Raw genomic sequence first — 16460 nt, forward strand, 5'->3', positions numbered from 1 at the left:
GAGGCTAGAAGCAGGCACAACGCGATCGCCTCTGCTACATAGCAGCGATCTGATGTTCGCTGCTATGTAGCAGAAATGCAGGTTTGCTGTGAGCGCCGACCACAGGGTGGTGCTCACAGCTATCCAGGATCAGTAACCATAGAGGTCTCAAGAACCTCTATGGTTACAATGTAGAAGCATCACCGTCCTCCGATCATGTGACGGGGGTCGGCGATGCGCTCATTTCCGGCCGCCCGGCTGGAAGCGCCAGTTAAATGCCGCTGTCTGCGTTTGACAGCGGCATTTAACTAGTTAATAGGCGCTGGCAGATCGCGATTCTGCCCGAGCCTATTATGGGCACATGACAGCTGTTCAAAACAGCTGACATGTCTTGGCTTTGATGCGGGCTCACCGCCGGAGCCCGCATCAAAGCGGGGCTTCTGACCTCGGACGTACTATCCCGTCCGAGGTCAGAAAGGGGTTAAAAGAGCATTACCGGTAAGTAATCTGGTTATTCTGGCTATGTAGTTATGTAGGTTGAAAAAAATGCAAAGGTCCATCCAGTCAAACTTTCTCCATCAGTTCTACATTCTCTATTATGATTACTTATAACCCACAATGCCACTTGTGACAAGCCCTGTTTTAAATGTTGTTGTAGTATTTGCCATTATTGTCTCCTACGGACAGCATTCCACTGTCTTACTGCTCTAACTGTGAAGACTTCTTTCACATTTAGCTGCCAGAATCACCTTTCCTCCATCCGTAAGGAATGGTCCATGGTCTTTTGCACAGTCTTTGGAAGGAATAAGTAATGTGCCAGTCCTTTTTTTATTGCCCACACAATGTACTTATGGTTGAAAATCAGATCTTTTTTTATACTGTTGTGTGAACTTGGTTTTATCGCGAGATTGTGATCTGTTTAAAACCACCGTTTTAAGTTGGACATGGTATTGGTATAATGTGAATGAAGATTTCCCAGTTTTTTATGACAGAAGATGTTAGGAAAAAGAGGAATTTAGCTGATAGTTTTCAACATACAGTACTTGATCGTTTTGTGTGGAAGGGTTAAACCTCCCACTCTCAGAGTGGTCAGTAGGGGCCAACCTAAAGCATGTGGTAAGACTTAATCTGTTAACTATGGAATTGTGCTATATGCTTTGCAACTTGTATGACTTTTTTGTACATAAATGTTATAAAATACAAATCTTTAAATTATATAACAAAAATTAAAAAAAAAATCTCTCTTTTATTTTTGCTAGGTGATCATATAAGAAGCTTGAAAAAATATGGGATATCTACAGATTTTACAGCAGATCACCGTGGTATCACACAAAATACAAATCAACAGCAAGTCATTGCCCCATCTATACCTAAAGCGTGTGGTAAGACTTAATCTGTTAACTATTGAATTGTGCTATATGCTTTGCAACTTGTATGACTTTTTTGTACATAAATGTTATAAAATACAAATCTTTAAATTATATAACAAAAATTTAAAAAAAATCTCTCTTTTATTTTTGCTAGGTGATCATATAAGAAGCTTGAAAAAATATGGGATACCTACAGATTTTACAGCAGATCACCGTGGTATCAAACAAAATACAAATCAACAGCGAGTCATTGCCCCATCTCTACCTGCAGCCACTCACAACATGTATAAATTATGTTACCCTGTCCAACTGGTCTTTGTTCCTAATTCACCACAGACTGAAATTAAAAATGAAAATAAGCTTATTTTACCCCCAAAAAATGAAAATAAGTTTATTTTACCCCCAAAAAATGAAAATAAGGTTGTTGAACATCCAAGAATTCAACCGGGAGAGACTTCACGTTTATTTTTTCAAAGGATATGTCACACAGGTGGAAAGAGAATCATATGTTTGAAATGTGGGAAATGTTTTGCAGATCAATCAAGTCTTGTTTTACACCAGAAAATTCACCAGAAAATTCACATACGGAAGAAGCGCTTTTCATGTTCTGAATGTGAGAAATGTTTTGTACAGAAACGTGATCTTGCTAATCATCAGAGAATTCACACAGGGGAGAAGCCGTATACATGTTCAGAATGTGGGAGATCTTTCAACCAGAAATCACATCTTAGAAGACACCTGAGTGTTCACACCGGAGTGAAGCCGTATTCATGCCTTAAATGTGGGAAATGTTTTGCTCAGAAATCAGAACTTAAAATACATGACAGGAAGCACACAGGGGAGAAACCGTTTTCATGTTTAGAATGTGGCAAATGTTTTGTCACAAAAACGCATCTTGTTAACCATCTGAAAATTCATGTAGGGAAGTAACAATTCTCCTTTTGGTACACATTTGTGTTATTGACAAGTAAAGTAATAAAGCATACAGCAATTATAGTCAAGTAATGTTACGTTTCATACATTACAAATGGAGTGAAATGTCAGTCCCTAAATAATTAATAAAAATTATTTGAAGTTACCAATAAACAACTTAATTCCAAAATCTAAATAGCACCCAGGAAACACAGCTATATATCAGTCAGGTCTCTACAATTTATAACATTAGTTGATATAACTACAGTTCAAACTTCTGTTTGCCAATTATTAATAATTGTTTGTTAGAAAAATGTTGAGCTATCTTTTTTTTATAATTTACATGCATACCTCAGAGTCTGGAAATCAAATCACCTTAGAAAGAATATCTGTTATTACAGTCCAATAAGTGTGACTACACAAACAGTACCATACTTGACTCCATAAACTTTGTGTACACCTGCAGTAGCATACATGACATTTTAATGCCCAAACTCTAACCACTTTGAAAGGCCCCATTCAAATGTCTGGGGGGGGGTTTTTGTCCCCTTTTAACCCCTTAATGACCGCCAATACATCTTTTTACTGACCTGAGCTATAAGAGAATATGGGATTTGGATGTTTCACCCTCAGCAGTTCGCCCCCCGGGTACATTTACTTCACCTGTGGGACATTATACCACCCAGCTGCCATACAATCACCCCAGAGGACCCTTTTAAGCAGCATCGGTCCCTACTGACCGAATACCACAGGTTGCGTCACGAACAAACTTAATTCTTGAACTCCCTTTAAAGACCCTTCCCTTTACTTGGGCGCCCAGGGACTCGGACCGGGTCACAGCCACCGTGACATCCCCTTCAAGTACCGGACCTGGTACCGAGTACCCCACTGCCCTGGCGGGAGACTCAACTTGGCGTCACGAACAGGATGTACCCGAGGGGCGAACTGCTGGGGTTGAAACATCCTATAACCAGAGAATAGCATCCCCATACAGGTGACAATCCAGTAGCTGTCGGCAATACACTATAGCTGACAACTTGCTGCATTAGTCATGATCACTGTTGGCACCATTCATATCTGTTTAACCTTATAGATGCTGCTGTCAGTAGTGACCTTATCATATAAATGGTTAACAGAAGGTGGGGGCTTCCTCTTTATCTCCATTGGCACTCTGAGATCCTGATTGTGTGGTCCTGATGTTTGCCATGGCAATTCATGATCAAATAGCGGCCTTAGGGTACCGTCTCACAGTGGCACTTTGATCGCTACGACGGTACGATCCGTGACGTTCCAGCGATATCCATACGATATCGCTGTGTCTGACACGCAGCAGCGATCAGGGACCCCGCTGTGAATCGTACGTCGTAGCAGATCGTTTGGAACTTTATTTCGTCGCTGGATCTCCCGCTGTCATCGTTGGATCGGTGTGCGTGACACCGATCCAACGATGCGTTCGCTTGTAACCAGGGTAAACATCGGGTTACTAAGGATGGCCACGGTGTCCATGAGAGGAGCCGGGAAAGAGCCCTCTACAGCAGCTGCGGAGTCATCACCTCTGAAAGAGAGCGGAGTAAGCACACACAGTAAAGCTTAACCCATTCCAGACATTCCGGAGTCTCAACTAAGGGCTCCAGAAGTCATCCAGCAGATCAGGAGGAAGCCGGTGATACCAGGTACCTGGAAGCTGCAGACAGCCCTCCCATGTTGCTCCCTCAGAGGGCAGCTGCTGGAGCAGGGGGGGGGGAGTGGTATACCCCTGACCACACCACAGTAGATTGCCATGGGGGGTCCTCCAGGGATCATGAGCGTAGCAGGGGCTGGAGAGGTGGTGGGAGAGCCCCTTACTGACTTTGCTTCATGTGGAATTATAATGACACCTGTGCGGGCACAACCAGCAGGCCCCCTCATGAGCTCCCAGTCTGCTCTCCATGACCACTTAACACCCTCTTGGGCAGCCTGCAGCCTTCTGGGGTCATCCCAGCAAGGACAAGGAGCTTTGGCTGAACTTGCTGACCTGCGGGCACGCATGGCCTCTATCCCTACGAGGGAGGATATGGAGTCTTATATTAAAGGACTAGAGCTCGCCTACCGCAGTGAACTATCCAGCCTAAGAGGTGAAGTAGAGAGTAGATACTCAGGGTCAGGACCACTCCAGCAGAATCCTAGCCCTGGAGGAGGCAAGCAGGTCTCAAAAACAACAAATAGATGACAATCATGTCAATTCCAATATCCCGTAGAGACCAGGGATGATGGCGAAATTAGAGGCGGCTGGAACAACATCAGGGTGAGAGGCCTGCCAGAGTCCTTTGAGTCAAGGGACCTCCCCTAGGTGCTGCAGACTTTATTCAACGAGATCCTGGGTGACCCCCCCTAGAAACACAATTGAGATGGACAGAGCACATAGGGCTTTGGGCCCTAAACCCAGAGACCCCGAGAGGCCAAGGGATGTAATTTGCAGAGTCCACCGTTATGTCCTGAAGAATGCCATTATGAACAAGATCCGTAATGGGGTGACCAGTAAATTTCATGATAAGATCATCAATACTTCCGGACTGACTCTGCAAAGAAGAAGAGCCCTGCACCCATTGCTGGATATGCTACGTGACCAAGACATGCCTTATAGCTGGGGCTTCCCGTTTAGGCTCCAGGTGCATACATCACCCCTACCTTCTGTCTCTTCCTCACTATCCCATAGAATGTAAGTCCGCAAGGACAGGGTCCTCTCCCCTCTGTACCAGTGTGTCACTGTAAACCTGTTTACTGTAAATGATATCTATAACTCTGTATGTAACCCCTTTCTCATGTACAGCACCATGGAATTAATGGTGCTATATAAATAAATAATAATAATAATAATAATACAGGTGGTTGCACCGATGTCCTTCAGAACCCAGGGGATATTCCTGCATTCACAGCTGCCTTGGGTCTTCCCCCAAAACTTATGAACAGTGGCCAGATCTCCACTTGGGATCCCTGGAGGGTCTATCCCAGAGGCCTTTGGGGAGAGGTGAGGAATAGGGGAAGAACCCCCCAGAAGCCATCCGGCTATTGCTATTGTAGATGGTTAAGGGCATTGGCTCTCGCTCACTGTTAAACGGGACGTCCTAGTGTCGATTTACAACTGAGACTCTCAAAAAGAGGATGGTGTTCTCCCTGGGTTCCTTCTGATAACCCGTATGGTCCAACAGTCTTTTTACCTGTTATGTTGTGATAAGTTGTATTGTTCTCTTGCTCCCCCCTTCCCTCCCTCCCTTCTCCCATCCCCCTCCACCCCTTCCATTCCTCCTCTTTCCTCCCTCTCCCCTCTAAATGCCGTATACTATAACTTGTTATATATATGTATGTATGTATATATATATATATATATATATATATATATATATATATATATATATATATATATCTGTTTTCTGGTTTAACTGTCTTTGATATGGTCCTGGACAGGAGGTTTCTCGGTAGAGAGCCCCTTCCCTACTTGGGACTTCCGACCGCACTAGCGTGTTGGTTGGTTTCTTTTCCCACTGAGTTTAGATATTCGCTAACACTACAATTAACCAGAGTTTCCTTTGTAATCCTTAGGACACAGGTTACCGGACAACCTCTTCTCTTTTCTTATTCTTTCTCCTCTATTCCCCCCCCCCTTTTTTTATCCTCCTCTACATACCTTATCCTTCTGAGTCGCCTTATTCCTTCCCTTTCCCTTGTTTCTTCCTAAAGGTCACGACTACAGTTTGCGGGAAATGCAATTGCACTAATATTTCCTACTAGAAAGGATTTCTCCAGGTCCGAATCACTCTATCAGTCGTTTTTACACTCCAGATAGACTGGACCCTTTCATAAGTTTGTTCAGGGATTCTTCTTCTTAGAGATGTCCCTGGTTAAGTGGGGTTCCCTAAATGTAAGGGGGCTTAACACCCCCCAAAAAAAGAAAACAGATACTCTAAGATATGCACAAGCATAGGGTTCATATTCTACTTTGCAAGAGACCCACTTCAAGCTGGAGCACATACCTGGCATCAATGACCGCCACTACACTACATGGTTCCATAGCCCTAATCCAGAGACTAGATTAGGGGAGTGTCAATAGTATTGCATAGATCTCTGACACATTCAGTCTTAGACACTCTTACAGACTCAGAGGGTAGATACATCTTCCTAAATATCAGGGTGAACTCTGAGGTCTTTACAATAGCTAATTGGTATCTGCCCAATAGAGAACCGATATCCGTATATATCTCTTTCCTCTCCTCCCTTGCGGGACATGGTGGGAGAGATGACATCATTTTCTGGACATGCGCAGTCTAAAGTATGCATGCATATCGAACGCATGCATACGCATGTCCTTGAGAAAGCATGTTCTTGCCTACCAATGCATTCATCCACAATTGTCTACATGCGGAAGATTGCAAAATAATTGACGCCTCAAAAAATGCAACATGTTGAGTTTGCAGGATCCCGTCGCTCACCTCAAAATGACGTATGCGTATGCATCCGCATGTGAACGCATGTAAAAACATGTCACTGCATACATAATGTTAAAGATATGTACGCATGACGCATGCGGATCGTACGCTGTGCACACAGAAGCAAATGTGAACCTGGCCTTAGCCAGGATGCTCCATCCCAGGGGAAATCCAGGACATATTCCCCAACTTAGAAAGCCAGGTGAGGTACTAACTCAAAACCCTGATTAGATTCTGGATGTTTTCCAAAAATTTTATAGTAACCTTTATAACATGACAGGCCGATATGATGACATGGATCCCCGACTGGTTCAGGACAAGATCAGGACATATGTAAATGATAAGTCATTGCCAGTCCTTGACGCTTTGGATGCTGACTCTTTAGAATCTGAGTTTTCTGAGGCAGAGGTCTTGGGCCCCATTATGGGTTCTCCAGGTGGGAAATGCCCAGGACCAGATGACTTTACCTCTAAATTCTTTAAGCAATTTGACCCTCAGATTGCGCCTTTTTTGAAGAGGGTTTTCAACGTGATTTCGCTTGAATCCTTATGCACTCCCCAATCATTGGAGACTCATATTAGTATTTGTCCCTAAGCCAGGAAAAGATCATACAGAGGCTGCTAACTATAGACCTATATCTTTAATTAACATTGATATCAAATTATTTTCTAAAATCCTAGCAAATAGGTTGGCAGTCCTCCTTCCTGGAATTATCCATAATGACCAGGTGGGATTTGTTAAAGGTAAAGAGGCTAGGGACAACACTAATAAACTACAACTTTTCATGGCTCGGCTGAGGGCCCAATCGACTCCCATGTGCTTACTTTCAGTGGACGCAGATAAGACATTTGATCGGGTCAGCTGGAGATTTATGAAGGACTCGTTTGAGCAGATCGGTCTGGGGACTAGATTCCAGGGTGGATAAAAATCAATGTTTTTTTAAAAAAAATAAAAAAAAAATCGGATTTTTTTTATTTAAATCAGATTTTTTTTATTTAAATCGGATTTTTTTCAATAAACTGCTTTTTGAGGAAAATATTTTACCATCCAAAGGTTCTTCCATCATGAGATAAAGCTGAGTTGTTTAACTCAGTAAAATAAAGGCTGTATATGTGTAACATTCACAATGCCATGCTCTTCCAGAGGTTTCTGTAGGATTAGTGGGCAGTTTCTCTCCTATATTATCACAGACGCTCGCTTTACTTACGCAGTTCTCAAAACTGAATTTGACTCCGCAGAGGTCCCAGCCTCTTCTTCACGGCAAAAATGTTACAACATGAACAGAGTTGAGAAAAAGACCTTAATCCTATTGTTCTACAAACCTATGAATACAGAATCAACCCCTTCAGTGCCAAGTCCAAGAAGTTAGACAATATGTTTCTGATTGTTTGGAGTGGAATAGATCTGCACAACACAAGAAGAATGTGAATCTAAGTGTGAGGAGGAGGAAGGGCAAGCAGACAAGAAAATGAAAGTGAAACTTGGAGCACAATACTGCAGCATAGCCACAGACAGACAAGTCTGGATCTGTTTGTGTGTACGATCTGAGGTTTATTACATTCTTTCCTTATAATGGCAGCAGGCCGTAAAAGAGACCCAGTTTGGGAATATTTTAATGAAGCTCCTTCGCCTATCGGTAAGGCAGGCATGCGTGCAAAATGCAAACGATGCAACAAAGAGATGCAAGGCCTGGTGGCGCGAATGAGGCAACATCATGAGAAGTGCGGTGATGAAGATGACCAAAGAAACACTTCTGAACAGGCAGGATCTTCAGGTTGGTAAACATTTTTATTGAATCCTATTTCTAAAGACTGAACTGTCATGTGTGAGAAAAATTATATTTCTTATTATTACTGCTTGTTACTGTCATTTGGTACAGTTATGAAGAAAAACAAATATTCCTTTTGGGGCAGGGGCAGTGATGTGTTGTGTACAATAAGCAGAAATTGTATAAACAATAAAATAACAGCATTGACTTTTTTTGTTTAGGGGAATTCATGGATTCTGGAAACTATCCACCTCCAAGATCACCATCATCCTGTTCTACAGTTTCAGAGTTATCCATCCAGGATAGTGCTTCATTAGCAGCAGCATCATCATCAGACACCCACAGCCACATATCACCATCACCCAAAAGGAAGAAAAAACCTTTACCTCCTGGAACCACCATAGATAGGTTTGTGATAAGAACTAGCAGATTAGAAAAAGAGTTGATTGATGAAAAAATTGCCCAGTTTATTTATGCAACGAACTCTTCTTTCCGTCTGACTGAGAACCCACATTTCATTAATATGGTTCAGTCACTGAGACCAGGATACAGTCCACCCAGCAGAGCTGATGTTGCAGGGAAACTGCTGGATCAAGTGTATGACAGAGAAATGGAGCAATGTGCAACAGCTCGGAGGGTAAAATTGTTAACCTAAGTATTGATGGGTGGAGTAATGTCCACAATGATCCTATTGTATGTGCTTGTATAACAACAGAAGAAGGTAAAGTCTTCCTTGCACAAACAACTGATACGTCAGGAAATGCACACACAGCAGAATACTTACAAGAAGTGGCAGTAAAAGCTATAACGACATGTGAACAAAAATTCAAATGTCTAGTACGCAGTTTGGTCACTGACAATGCTGCAAACGTATCCAAGATGAGAAGAGATTTAGAAGAGCAGGGAGGGAATACAAAGCTGCTAATAACATATGGTTGCAGTGCTCATTTGCTGCACCTCTTAGCCAAAGACTTAAGTGTTCCAGAAATAAAGGCTAATGTTATTGAAATTGCTAAATACTTCCGTAATAATCATTTTCCTGCAGCAGCTCTGAAAAGGATGGGTGGAACCAAGCTAACGCTCCCACAAGATGTTAGATGGAACTCTGTGGTGGACTGTTTTGAGCAGTATATCAAAAACTGGCCTATTCTGATGACACTTTGTGAAGAAAATCGAGATAAAATAGATGGCACTGTCACGGCCAAAATCCTCAACATAGGGCTTAAGAGAAATGTTGAACATATGCTGAGCTTCCTGAAACCCATCTCTCAAGCTTTAAACAAAATACCGAAAAATAGCTGTTTTATTGCGGATGCTGTTGAAATTTGGAAGGAACTGAGTGAACACTTAAAAACAGAACTACACATGGACAGAATTAAATTACAAGCAGTAAACAAACGAATGGGACAAGCACTGACTCCAGCTCATTTTTTGGCAAATATTGTCAATATCCAATATCAGGGTCAAAACCTAAGTGCTGAGGAAGAGGAGTTAGCTATGACATGGGTATCCAGCAATCATCCATCTTTAATGCCAACTATAATAAACTTCAGAGCTAAGGGGGAACCATTCAAGAAATATATGTTTGCTGAAGATATTTTAAGGAAGGTCACACCAGTAAACTGGTGGAAGTCACTTAAGCGCTTGGATTTAGAGACTGTTCAAGTAATGATTTCACTTTTAACAGCAGTAGCTTCTTCTGCAGGCGTTGAAAGAATATTCTCTTCCTTTGGACTCATTCATTCTAAATTGAGAAATCGGTTGGGACCCAATAAAGCAGGAAAGCTTGTTTTTCTTTTCCAGATTATGAATAGGAACAAAGAAGAAGATGATGATGAAGATGACAACAAGTGAGATACAGAGAACAGCAGGGACAGTAGTATTTAAGTTTTTCATGTGTCGGCTGGGCTGACAGTCTAAGGGTACCGTCACACAGTGGCATTTTTATCGCTACGACGGCACGATTCGTGACGTTCTAGCGATATCGTTACGATCTCGCAGTGTCTGACACGCTACTGCGATCAGGCACCCAGCTGAGAATCGTACGTCGTAGCACATCGTTTGAAACTTTCTTTCGTCGCTGGATCTCCCGCTGACATCGCTGGATCGTTGTGTGTGACAGCGATCCAACGATGCGTTCGCTGGTAACCAGGGTAAACATCGGGTAACTAAGCGCAGGGCCGCGCTTAGTAACCCGATGTTTACCGTGGTTACCAGCGTAAAAGTAAAAAAAAACAAACCGTACATGCTCACCATCTGATGTCCGTCAGGTCCCTTGCCGTCTGCTTCCCGCTCTGACTGCCGGCCGGAAAGTGAGAGCAGATCACAGCGGTGACGTCGCCGCTGCGCTCTGCTCTACTGTACGGCTGGATCTCAGTCAGAGCAGGAAGCAGACGGCAAGGAACCTGACGGACATCAGATGGTGAGTATGTACTGTTTGTTTTTTTTTACTTTTACGCTGGTAACCACGGTAAACATCGGGTTACTAAGCGCGGCCCTGCGCTTAGTAACCCGATGTTTACCCTGGTTACCCAGGGACTTCGGCATCGCTCCAGCGCCGTGATTGCAACGTGTGACCGCAGTCTACGACGCTGGAGCGATAATCATACGACGCTGCGACGTCACGAATCGTGCCGTCGTAGCGATGTAAATGGTACTGTGTGACGGTACCCTAAGTTTCTTAAAATATATATATATTTTGTTTAGCCAAATTAGTTAACAAACATGGATGTTTGTTTAAGCAAATAACTTATGCTGTAATGTTGTTATTGTTTCAGTTGAATAAATCTATTTAAATTGTTATTAAGGTCAGGATTATTTTTCTCCTTCCTAAGTACAACAGAACAGTGGTGTCCAAATATGAATGATTAACCCATTAAACTGAGGAGAAAAAAGTAATATAAAAAGTGATTCTAAAAATCTTCATCTACTTGCATGTTAAAGTAGCAAGAACTAGTTTAGGTAGAAACTTTGATTTAAATCACTGATTTAAATCAAGCCTTACTGACTAGTGATTTAAATCGTGATTTAAATCAGTTAGATTTAAATCAAATCCACCCTGCTAGATTCCTAAATTGGATAGGCTCTCTATACACTTACCCCTTGGCAAGGGTTAGAGCAAATGGCTCCCATTCTCCCGCTTTTTCTATACATAATGGCACACGCAAGGGGGTGTCCTCTATCCCATTTGCTATACATTATCATAATGTAACACCTTGCAGTTGCCATAAGGCGAAATCCCAATATAAGGGGGGGGCGAGTCGGACGCATTACAAAACTGCTTTATTTGCTATTTACTTTTGTTTGTGTCTCAGGCTTGTACTACCTTCCCCAATTTGATTAACGAATTTGAAGAATTTGGAAGTCTTAGTGACTTTAAGGTTAATTTCACTAAGTCTGAGGCATTGAATATCTCCCTTCCTTCTGATTAACAATTGCACTTAGCAGATAGTTTTTCATTTAAATGGCAGAATTCAGCCTTGAAATATTTGGGAATTGTAGTTCCTAGGGACCTCACCCAACTGTTTGGTCTTAATTTTCTCCCTCTGCTTCAGAGAACACTTTGAGATCTCAAAACGTACGATAAACAAGTTTCGTGGTTTGGTCGCATTAATGCGATAAAAATGGACGTGCTTTATCGGTTCTTGCTCCTGTTCCAGTAAATCCCTATAGGTATCCCTGACTCAATCTTTGTTAAACTCCAATCGGCTATTTCAGACTTTATTTGGGGAAATCATAGACCCATGATTGGAATCAAAACCTTATATAGACATAAACACCTTGGAGGGTCGGGCCTCCCTAACCTTAAAAAATACCATAAAGCGGCCATCCTGTTACAGTTGTTGGACTGGAAACACCATCGAGAATCCAAACAATGGTTTGTATTGGAGCAGTTAGATGTGGCGACCCCCTTGTGGTGATTGCTCTGGATCTCCTCCGGTGGCAGGGACATGACTGGCTTTGAGACAGGTATGTTGGCAACAACCTTGAGGCTCTGGGATAGAGCGGTAAGGATGGGCAACATATCCTCAGGCATAGGCCCCCTTATGCCACTTTTCCATAATCTGGACTCTCTCCCCCCCCCTGGCATTGAAGGGAAAGACATTCTTGGGTTGGCAGGAAAGTGATGGACCACGTCCTTTCCATATTTTGAAAAGACGAGACCTGATGCCCTTAGAATCGCTGACAAACACAGGACCTGCAATGCTTTGGTTTGAATACTCTTAATTAAAATCATTTTTGTCCACGAGGGAGAAAACAGGGAGCTTTAAGGACCCTTGAAATTTGAGGAGTTGCTTGTTTTGGAGTCCCCGTCTATCCTAAACTCAGGGAATGAGACGACTAAACCAAGATTTTTCAAGAGTTGAGAGGAAGATCTCAAAATGCAGATATCGGGGACAGAATGGAGGAAGGCATGCATCCTGTCTCACAGTTTGTCGATGGGCTGTGCAGCTCATGAAAGGAATTACAAAATTATTTCCCATTGGTATCATTGCCTGGTGATCCTACATGCTGCTGTCCCCGATGAATGCTGGAGGTGTAACAGTGAAAGAGGTTCTATGCTACATATTTGGTGGAGCTGTGGAAAAAATCAGCCATTTTTGGAGGGAGTGTTTCACATCTATCTGTTAACTAGTGGGCAAATGATAGATAAGACACCCACGATAGCACTATTAGCAATACTACCAGGCGCAATTAAGTCCCAAAAACAGGACATACTCCGATTCTGCCTCACGGCGGCTAGAGCGGTCATTCCAAGACACTGGAAGACACCCCATTGTCCTTTCCTGACTGAATGGTTTGAAGAAATGTGTCTGATTTACAAGATGGAAGACCTTACTGCAGAGATGATTGGTGCCAGGGATAGATTCCTTCGTACCTGGAGTCAATGTGTCCTGTTTCTTGATTCTCCAAAATTTAAAGAAGCGCTTGGGGCACCCCTGGATCAAACTGTATCTGGATAGTGTGAGTTCGCCCGTGCTGGACTTAAATACACTCCCTTTTGATATTGCTCATCTCACATAGATCTACTTCACAAAAATTAGCCTGCTCAGTATGCTTTAGAGGGGTCCCCCCCTTTTTATCCTATTGAAACGTCTATCCACTCCTATCTTAGTCCCAAGGTCCCTCCCACTTTTTTACCTGCTTTCTCTCTCTCTCTCTCTTGTTTTTCTTGTTCTATTCTCTCTACTCTTCTTTATCATGTTTCCTGGTATGCTGTACATAATCTGTTTCTCCATAGGTAAATATGGTTAAGATGTTTTAATGTACCGTCACACTCAGCGACACTGCAGCGATATAGACAACGAGCCGATCGCTGCGGCGTCGCTGTTTAGGTCGCTGTAGAGACGTCAAACATAGCAGCTCCAGAACGATGCAGGAGCGATCCTGTGACGTAACGGCGACTCACTTATCGTTCTCACAGGTCGTTACCTCCATGTAATACATTGCTGGCATCATTGCTTTTGCTGTCAAACACGACGATACACGCCGACCTTACAACCAAATAAAGTTCTGGACTTCTAGCTCCGACTAGCGATACCACAGCGGGATCCAAATCGCTGCTGCGTGTCAAACACAACGAGATCGCTATCCAGGACGCTGCAACGTCACGGATCGTTGTCGTTCTCGTTGTAAAGTTGCTGAGTGTGAAGGTACCTTTAGTTGTTTTTCTGATTTACCTTAAGGTTTGCACCCTCTTCCCTTGATAACGGTTGAGTGACTTGGCTGAGAGGCTTATTTACAGACTAGTTTGTTCCTTTATTTAATAAGTTTAACAGATACGGAAGACTTCCTAAATACCTTAAGTGCAATTGGAATAATAACGGAGTCCTGTATCCAGCTACTGATGGTTTTGCTTCAAAAAGTTGTGGACTATTGAGTGAAATCGTGAAAATACTCTATCAGGATTCATATTATAATTCTATAGTTGTTCACTTCCTCTAAGTTGACAGGGATAAGGAAATCGAAAAGTTGCACTGTTGGTATGCCTATAACTTGTAATGTTCTCTACGGTTTATGACGGTATGAATGTTCCCCTTTTTTTCTCTGTTATGTTTAATAAAGAATGAATGATAAATGAATATACAGAATCACAATATGCTTGCGATGCTAAGCTAAGTATCATAACAGTACACTAAAATGCTATAGTATAGCCTGTAATTAAACTTCCATTAACATCTTTTATCCCTCCTTCACTGCATGCATCATTACTCAAACAATTCTTATTAAATTGGCGTATGTCCACCAATACATTGTAATACATTTTAAATTGCTTTTTAAGTCTGTTCTTAGACTCTAAATCAAGAGTGGGAATAAAAGACGACTATCTTGTAAAAAATTTCTCAGTCAATTTTTCTTTGTTTGTCAAAGTCTCCAACCAGTCCATCCTAAACAGATAATGAATCTTTGTTGGTATTAATAATCTCGATGGTGCATCCAAATTTAACCACTGATGCAATATACTTTTCCTGACCGCTGAGGCCCAAATCACCAGTATGGCATTCAAATGTGTAGGTAGTGATCTCTGATACTCCTCCAAGACACTGAAAATTGCCCACTGTGGGGAGAGGGGAATCTCAACCCTGCAAATATGTTGCAATTCAGAGTGGATATCATGCCATAACTTTTGAATTTTAATACAGTTCCACATTTGATGAAATATATCAGTATTACGTTGGTCACATTTTGCACGTTGATATGAATTCATGGGGGACATCTTGAACTGTATCTAAGGGGTGATATAAGCCCTGTGAATAAGTAATAAAGCCATATCAGTATAGCTACTATATGGAATAACTTTTATTTGTGTCATAGTAGCTACCAAGATAGAGATCAAGACAAAACACACGGCACTCAAGGATCCTGTGTGGTGCCCAAGTCAGGTTTCCAGCCCGTCAATCCAATAGTAATAAATCACTTGGCACTCAAATGGTTTCTTTGAGATGAAAAAAGTGAACATCCCATTTATTTGTGTATCCAGTTCAAAGATTATTTAAACGTTTTCGGTCAAATCACAAGACCTTCATCAGAAATATCTTTAACAAAACTGGAAGCATAGGACAATGGGGTATATGAGCCTAGGCAACCCGGGATGGAAAGCCGGGGGCCCCCGGGACTACTCTACACAGCGCGACGGACCGGACGTCTATGAGCGCCATATGCAGCGGCGGATACACGCCCTCCCTCTCCCTTCAAGGATCTGTGAGACGCTCCAGGTGCGCTTTCCATCCCGGGTTGCCTAGGCTCATATACCCCATTGTCCTATGCTTCCAGTTTTGTTAAAGATATTTCTGATGAAAGCCTGAGTACACGTGGGGGTTGCCTGGTTGCTAGGGAATCCCCACATGTATTCAAGCTGTCTACCAGCTGTAAATCATGCAGCTGAGGTGACGAAAACTAAATCTCCACGCACTAACAAATACTTGGAGACCACTCGATCGTACTTGGGAAAACCCGAGCAACGAGTATACTCGCTCATCACTATTAAGGAGGTTAGTTATTTTAAGAATAAGGGGTTTATAATTAAATCTATATAAAGCGTGGGGATCCGCTGGGAGCCGTATACCCAAATATCCATTAGATTTTGTCCTTCACTGGAAAGGAAAGGAGCCATCAGATATCCCACCCAATTGTTATAATTGACTTTAAACCCGGTAAGATCTCCAAAAATTTTTAATGTCAACACTATGACTGGGATAGCCTGGGTCAGGTTGGCAGCGAATAGTAGAATATCATCAGCGAAAGCTAGTAATTTAGTCTCCACGTTTCCGGTGCGTATCCCTGAAACTCTGATAAATTTTGAAGAGTTCTTAACAGGGGATCTAATGCCAAATTAAATAGTAGTGGAGATAGCGGACATCCTTGTCTGGTACATCGTTGAATTTCAAGAGACGATGATAAGGTATTAATTATAAAAAGCCTGGACATGGGATCTCTATATATCAACCTGATTGCAGTACAAAACCA

At 42.4% G+C, this 16460-nt stretch overlaps 1 protein-coding gene across 1 annotated transcript in view; it reads left to right on the forward strand.

Annotated features, from left to right (window-relative positions):
• LOC143766176 (oocyte zinc finger protein XlCOF8.4-like) overlaps nucleotides 1–3750 on the forward strand; it is a 35472-nt gene extending 31722 nt beyond the window's left edge. Inside the window, exons 5-6 of the mRNA XM_077253646.1 lie at nucleotides 1239–1361; nucleotides 1504–3750. Of these exons, the coding sequence (XP_077109761.1) occupies nucleotides 1239–1361; nucleotides 1504–2279 (899 nt within the window). The 3' untranslated portion in view covers nucleotides 2280–3750. The remainder of the gene's footprint in view (nucleotides 1–1238; nucleotides 1362–1503) is intronic.
• The last annotated feature ends 12710 nt before the right edge of the window (nucleotides 3751–16460 follow it).

This window comes from Ranitomeya variabilis, chromosome 4, assembly GCF_051348905.1.
Source record: "Ranitomeya variabilis isolate aRanVar5 chromosome 4, aRanVar5.hap1, whole genome shotgun sequence".
Lineage (NCBI taxonomy): Eukaryota > Metazoa > Chordata > Amphibia > Anura > Dendrobatidae > Ranitomeya > Ranitomeya variabilis.